The sequence below is a fragment of the Cyprinus carpio genome, chromosome A3 (assembly GCF_018340385.1).
Source record: "Cyprinus carpio isolate SPL01 chromosome A3, ASM1834038v1, whole genome shotgun sequence".
NCBI lineage: Eukaryota > Metazoa > Chordata > Actinopteri > Cypriniformes > Cyprinidae > Cyprinus > Cyprinus carpio.
In genome coordinates this window covers 4023003-4030562 of record NC_056574.1, presented here as the reverse complement: position 1 = coordinate 4030562, position 7560 = coordinate 4023003, and the positions used below count along the sequence as shown (strand labels likewise).

Sequence of the window (7560 nt, the reverse complement as noted above, 5' to 3'; positions counted from 1 at the left end):
AAAGTGCATAAATTTAGTTTGATTTGAATTGTTTAAAACAATTGAAAAAGGCTACTATTTGGCCAGTGTTAAAGAATGAGATCAACTCTATTCTAAAATATTTATCTGATAACTGTTTTAAACAGTTTTTATTTTTGTTTTTATCTTGATATATTTATTCTTAAACATAACAAGGATATTGGATGATTTTTAGGTATATAAAAATTAATGTATGGCACAAATGGCATTTATAGTCTGTATCTCATATTTCCTTAACATCTTGTACCTTTAACGGTGTTAAATATGGTGTCACGTGGATGGGAATATGCAGATGAGGTTATGCATAGTAAGACTGGGGGTTGTTAGCTGCACAATCTTTCTCTGACTGGGTTTTATAAATGGATTTTTGCACAGGTTCTGGCGTACGAATGGTTTTATAAATCTGAAAACTTTTCTGCGTACGCAGAATCTAGCTTTTGTGCATACGTACACTTTTAGGATGAATTCTATGTAAAGTTTTATAACTGAAGCCCCTGGTCTCACAGACAGTATCTTGGGTTAAGTTTCTTTGAAGGATGACATGCTAGCATCGCTACTGAAGAACTTCTACATTACCACCTTCAATAAAAATCTTCTCCCCACAAGAACTGTGGTCAAGCTTACTTGTGCATTAGGGAAGTCAAATACTTTGACAAGCCACCGAAACCACTGCTCAGCCAAATACAGCAAAATCGAACAATCTGGCGAGCCAGCCAGGAGAAACTGACCTGAATACAATAACCCAATAATTTTGTTTTTTTTTTTATTCTTTTGAATTCAAAATTTGCAAGATTTTAAAATTTAAGTAAAGTGTCATCAACAGGTTGTGCTGAAATGAATGCACAAACTATGATTACGACCACATGATGCAGCACTGCAGTCAAGGAGTCAGGTCTGTGATGAATCAATCACCTACACTGCCCCCATCCCTACAGTCACTGCTCATTTGCATAATCATGAGCACTGTTCAACTTCACAGACAGTCGCTCACAGACAGAATAAACATCATGTAAAATCAATGACATGCCATCATTGCAAATCACCATTAGAGTGAAGGGCAAGGAGGTTTCCTTTGGGATCAGATTCAGCACTCTCACAACAAACACTGTGTGTGTCATTTTATTATAGATTTACACACCAGAAATATCACAAAGCTGTTTAAAGTTTAAGATTTTAAGGTTTTAAGGTTGAGTTGAGAAAGTTTAGAAAGTTTCTATTGGAAAAAAGATGTCATTCTTTGCAGTGCAAACACACACTCAAGGCTCATAGTTGGTGCAGATGAAGTTGAGCCTGAGTGCCGGAGGAAGGCTGACCCAGCGCTGATCTCCAGCTGACTGAATGGCTCCGGTTCTCTGCTCGCAGCAGTCGTGCGCTCCGGTGCCGTTCCCCGCAGCCCAGTTCTGATAACAGACCACCTCGCCGCGCGGCCACAGCCACATGTCCATGCTGCAGTAGTGATGCAAACCCATCCACACGGCCGCCGTCGAAGCTCTTCTCGCCACGCTCATCACCCGCCACTCAATCTGAGGGCTGGGCACCGACACCAGGTCCACGTGGTTCTGTCTGCAGTACACCATGGCTTCACTCCAGCTCAGATTCTGCTTGATGAGTATGAACTGATCTGGAAGAGAAATTTTAGATTTTACCAAAAAACAACTCACCTTCTTGACAGACCAAGTTCAAGCATTGACTCACCTTTGTGACAGACAAAGGTAAATTGTGAATTACAAGGCCAGTCCTCCCACTGTCCCCTTCTTGATCCACTCATCACAAGCACTGTGGCATCCTCATTGCCTTGGGCTTCATTGGATGCCCAGTTTCTAAACGAGGAGTTACTCTTATCGGACCATTCCCATGAGTCTCTGAACAGACCAATCCAGACAGCAGTGACTCCTCCAGTGTTCAAGAGCTGCTGAATCTGCTGGTTCTCACCCTGGTTCCTCACGCTGCTCAGTTCCGTGTGATTCGCTCTGCAGAAGCTCTGAGCTGATCTCCAGTTCATCCACTGATCCACAAGGACAAATCCTTTACTGCTGTCTGCATGTGAAGAGAAAATTAAGAAAATTCCCGTTGTTTACCAGTGATGATCTAGTGCACACATTTCATCCAAACTACGCTGTGGAGAGAATCAATCACTGAACCAGATATAAATGCTGCACACAGCCGTTAGAATCCAGTGAAAGCGTTTTGAAAAGATACGTCATCATGATTTGGTTGGTTGCACCCTTCACTGGCTATTACATGGAAAATACAAATTAAACATTCAACAACATAATATCAAATGCAATATAATAAAAACAAACATTTTATTAAACTGATGTTATGCAAAAAGACAAATCTGAGTACAATTCTGTAAAAGATTTGATGTTTATACCGAGTGATCAGGGGCATCATTGATCTGAGCTTCTGCACCTCAGATTTTGAGTTCAAAAAAGTATTATTTGTGGATAATTTTGGAAATGTTTACTCAAAAACTGTGCATAAGCTTAGATCGATGAGGCCTAAAATCAATCAGTTCAAATTTTGGTGAAGTTGTCACACCCTGTATGAGTTTTAGTCCAATGCGATAACATTGACTAGAATTTTCAGGAAAAAGAAAATCCTTTCTGTGTGATTGACTCACCATTGTAGCAGATAAAAAACTTTTGGTTATTACAGCTGTCATCCCGCCACAGTCCGTCCTGACTCATATAAGCACAGTAATACTGACCACTGTTCGGCTGATTCGATGCCCAGTTGCGATACAGTGAATCATGATCAGTGTAAAACGCAGGGTCTCCCAGAGACCACTTCCATTCACTCCTGGAGGTGTTCATCAGCCCGATCCAGACGGCATAACCAGCAGATTCGGGTACGCTCTTCAGCAGCTCGGTCACGTCTGCACTGTTGTCAATGGAGGCCAGATCAGTGTACTTCTCACGGCAGTATCTCTGAGCATTAGTGCAGTTCATCGTTTTCTGAACAAACTCATACTGACGAGGAGCCGATGAGCTGACGACAGCTGTGGGGGGCAAGGTTTCATTTCAGACTGTTTCATGTTTGACAACAACTTTACCGGCACTACGAAATGAATACTTTAATTCATTAAAAGGATGCATTAAATTGCTCAAAAGTGACAATAAAGACATTTATAATGTTACAAAAGATTTATATTTCAAATAAATGCTGTTCTTTTGAACTTTCTTTTCATCTGAGAATCCTGAAAAATAAAATGTATTACAGTTTCCACAAAAATATTGTGCAGCACAACTGTTTTCAACATAATAATAATAATAATAATAAATGTTTCTTGAGCAGCAGATCATCATATTAAAATGATTTCTGAAGATCATGTGACACTGAAGACTGGAGTAATGATGCTGAAAATACAGCTGTGCATCACAGAAATAAATTACAGTTTAACACATATTCACATAGAAAACAGCTGTTTTAAATTGTAATAATATTTCACAATTTTTACTGTATTTTTGATCAAATAAATGCAGCAGTGGACCTACCTGCGAGCAGAAGCGTGACGAACACTGTGTCCAGCTTCATTTCTGATGAGATCGTGTCCATCTGATGATCTGTCCATCTCTCTAATACTCTTTCTCAGCTCCTCCCATCAAACCTCATCCAAATGGGTGTGACTGCTGAGCTTCTCCTCAGCTACGCTCTTTTATTCATTGTTGCCAGCAGAGCAAGTTATGACAAACTTCAAAACACAAATCAGTCTGCCTTCATATTCTAAATATTTACTCTGCAGAACTGCAGAAAAAAGAAAGAAAGGGGGAAGTCGTGGCCTAATGGTTAGAGAGTCTGACTCCTAACCCTAAGGTTGTGGGTTCGAGTCTTGGGTCAGTAATACCACGACTGAGGTGTCCTTGAGCAAGGCACCGAACCCCCAACTGCTCCACGGGCACCGCAGAATAAATGATACACACTGCTCCGGGTGTGTGTTCACCCTTTGTGTGTGTTCACGGTGTGTGTGTGTTCACTGCTCCGGGTGTGTGTGTGCACTTTGGATGGGTTAAATGCAGAGCATGAATTCTGAGTATGGGTCACCACACTTGGCTGTATGTCACTTTCACGTCATGATTTTCTTGCTTAGTGTTTCTGTCTTGTAATCCAGTACAAATATCTAAACATTCTTTAATCAGGATACCAGCACAGAGGAGAACCAGGATGATACTTATTCTATCTTTGAAAAACAACAACAAAACAGAGAGTGAAATCTGGACAAGTTAACACATATATATGTCTTATTTACAGGGAAACAACACAAAAACCCAAACACCCAACTGACAATAACTGAGATCATAAACCAGTTTCAGCACAATGCATTTCATGTCTTTGGCTGATGCTTTTATACAAACAATAAGAGTAATGTTTAATATTAGTTTCTCTAATACAAAAATTCAAACAATAGGGGAAAAAACTTATGAAAAGCTGGCCATTTAAAATGGAGAAATGCATGTCCAAACACTGTTTAATAAAGTATAAACAGACACACACTATAAGTAAAATCTAATAATCAGAGAGCATTAGGGTTTGTTTAGTACCTGGTTTCTATTGTTTAGATTAATAGTTGCTGCGTCGAAGAATTTGCATAGTCTCTATTTTTATTCTTATTTTAATACTCAAACAAATACTGCATTTGTTTGTAATTAGCATAACATCTGCTGGCAAGAGGAGCTTCATTTGTTATTTGTGTTGCTCGTTTCATCCGTGCAAGACAGATCAGTTATCTAACTTCAGAAGCAGTGTGTGAAATATGCTATATGATACAAACCTTAAACTGTTACATATTTATTTCTACCATACTGTTTACTTTTTAAGATGTCAAATTTTTAAACAAGATCACAAAAATGTCTAAATAACACAATCTTTACTGGTATGGCTTAAGCAGACCGCACACACTGGTTTAGAAATACATCCCTCAAAACAGACACATTCAACGTCACAGAACACTTCTTTGATATTGTTTAATGCCATCGCTGTGCTGGGGCTAACGGTTGGTAAATAATAACAATGTACAGTCATTTTTTAATGGTCTTATTATTTAAATGACCACAGCTGTTACTTTTGTCATAACATCAGACTCATGCTGGGAATAAACAAGTACATAGTTAAAAACCAATTATTAAAAACCATGAAACAGATTATTAACTGGTGCTCATACTATATTTGCAACCCAGTCTCATATAAAAACGTACCCTGACTACGTTGGTCCAAAGTGCAAAACGTAGAGGGGTTACAATAATGGCCCTTGAATTGTATGACTGTTACGTTTTTTTACCTATTCTTTTCCTATTGTTTTGCGTCCAAGTCACGTGACTTTCAAGATTCCGACCGTGAGAACAAAAAACTTGGCGGACATTTCTCTCATTTTTAGTGAAAAAAATCAATATTTTGAGTTAGTTTCGGCATAAAAATAAGTTTTGATTACATTTCTAGCGAGAAATATATATTTTATTTTCATAATAATCACTCGCTTGCTCGTTGTTGCAAAGATTTTTCAGATCTCGCCAGAATAAAGTGAAACTGCAACGTTTTGGTTGCTATGGACGCTGCTATCGCCTAGCATAGCTGTGGCCCCAGATTCCACACACTCTTCCTTGCGATTTCGCTCCGTCTTACGGATCAAACCCCTGCCCACTATATGCGTTGCGTCTGAGGTTGATTTGCTGAACAACACATTAATCCGTGGCAGCGGGAGAAACTAATGTTGACAAAGTGACGAGTTACGAAAAAGAAGAAGAAGTACTTTTAGTTTGGAATCATTGTTAGTCCAAGAATATGGACTGGCGTGTTATTTGTGGTATTACTCCTCAAGCATGATATTTCAATAAATATCCAGGCAGTGTTCCACTGATGTGATGACGTTTCTTATGACATATTCAGTGCTGCCACCACGTGTCTGGTCTTAGTAACAACCACTGATCTATATTATAGATCAGTGTGACTTTTTAAACATCCAGTTTCTAGTGAACCCTACTAATACTCAACATGTTTTATTTAATTAAATGGCTAGATGAAACTGTAGAGACTGCAATCTGATGTCAGCTTGAGGGACTTTTTTATATTTTAAAATGCACAATGTTTCTCCATGTGTTCGTTCACTGTCAGTGAATCAGTTGTCACGACTCGTTCGCAGGATATCTTCGAGTTGGAGAACAGATTCATCCTCGGACTGGAGAGAGTAAACACATCAATAACCAATATGTAGATCAAATGAAAAATATGTAGAATTCATTTATTTTGTAATAATTTTGCAATAATTTTGTTCCTAATCAAATATGAGTTTGTCATAATAAATCAGACAAAAAATACTCCCCCTCCATTGAACCGATTGGTAACGCCCAACCAATGAGTCACACTTTCACCAAAACAACGCGAGTGTTGTTTATGGGAGAGCACACGGGTAACGTTAGCGCCAAAAATGAAGCAGCACAGCGGACTATATTTAACTGCTGGTCAGAGAGCGATGCAAAAAAATAAATAAATAAATAAAGCATGTACTGAGAATGAGGTACGAGAATATTGTGTAATAAAGTACACACCACATATATTTTAGCTAGCTAATCCATTGCAATGTATTTAGCTATAACTATCAGTAATAACAAGTTACCAAAGCAGCTGTCTGTTTGCTAGTTTATTTTTCAATAGTGTCTGTAATTATCAATGACAAAAGTATTCACATCGGTGTTTGTTTCCTTCCTAAATTAATCTGACTTTTGAACGAATTGGATGAATGAACGATTTAAGTGGTTAACTCATTAAAACAGTGAAACGCTGGCGGTTTCAATACTTAATTTCTTTCTTTTGATAATCTCTACTATGTTAGAATTTTATGAATGATGATTATATAGGTGTATAATCCCTTAACATGTTTTTATAACAGATTCGAGGTAAATAAAGCAGCAGGGTAGAAAAGTCAGCAGAGGGAGAGGAGGAGCAGGTGACCAGGTGAAGAAGATGCCATTCAATCAATAAAATAAAACAGGAAACAGTATAGACAGTTGTTCAAGAGCCGATGTGTTTCCCTTTAAAAAAAAATTCAAATGCATTAAGGTGGAATGTAAAAATCTTAAAATAAATGTCTAAATGTTGTCTCTTTCATATTTGTATATGTTGAATTTGTAATCAGTTAAAGCATATAGATAGATAGATAGATAGATAGATAGATAGGAAGAAATACATTATCCAATAACAATACACAAAAAAATAAAAAAATTGAGAAAAAAAAAACAACAGGCAGCATACAACGTTCAACCCCCCCAATGTTCAAACCAAATCTACGCCCTTGGCTAGTGGGTAGAACTAGACAGCGGCTCAGTTGAGTGTTTTGGGGAACTTCGACTCATTTTTTAATCCTACTACAAAATATTTAATAAAACTCCTTCGCTACTGAAAAGCTGCATGATTTAATAGATTATGCGACAAAAGTATAACGGAGAACAGAACGGACGACTCGAATGAACCGGTTCTTTTTGAACCAAACACATACAATTGACCATTGTGTTTGTTTAAAGGACAACGTGTAGTTTAAGCTCCTCCGAT

The 7560-nt window shown here is 38.0% G+C and overlaps 1 protein-coding gene across 1 annotated transcript; it reads right to left on the bottom strand.

The window, feature by feature from the left end:
• Positions 1–231: 231 nt before the first annotated feature.
• On the bottom strand, positions 232–3872 carry LOC109050950 (macrophage mannose receptor 1-like). The gene is made up of 4 exons (XM_019068488.2): positions 3516–3872; positions 2642–3019; positions 1714–2055; positions 232–1639 (listed from the first exon to the last, which is right to left on the bottom strand). The coding sequence occupies exons 1-4, from the start codon at positions 3574–3576 to the stop codon at positions 1275–1277; spliced, it is 1146 nt and encodes a 381-aa protein (XP_018924033.2). The 5' UTR covers positions 3577–3872; the 3' UTR covers positions 232–1274.
• Between the last annotated feature and the right edge of the window lie 3688 nt (positions 3873–7560).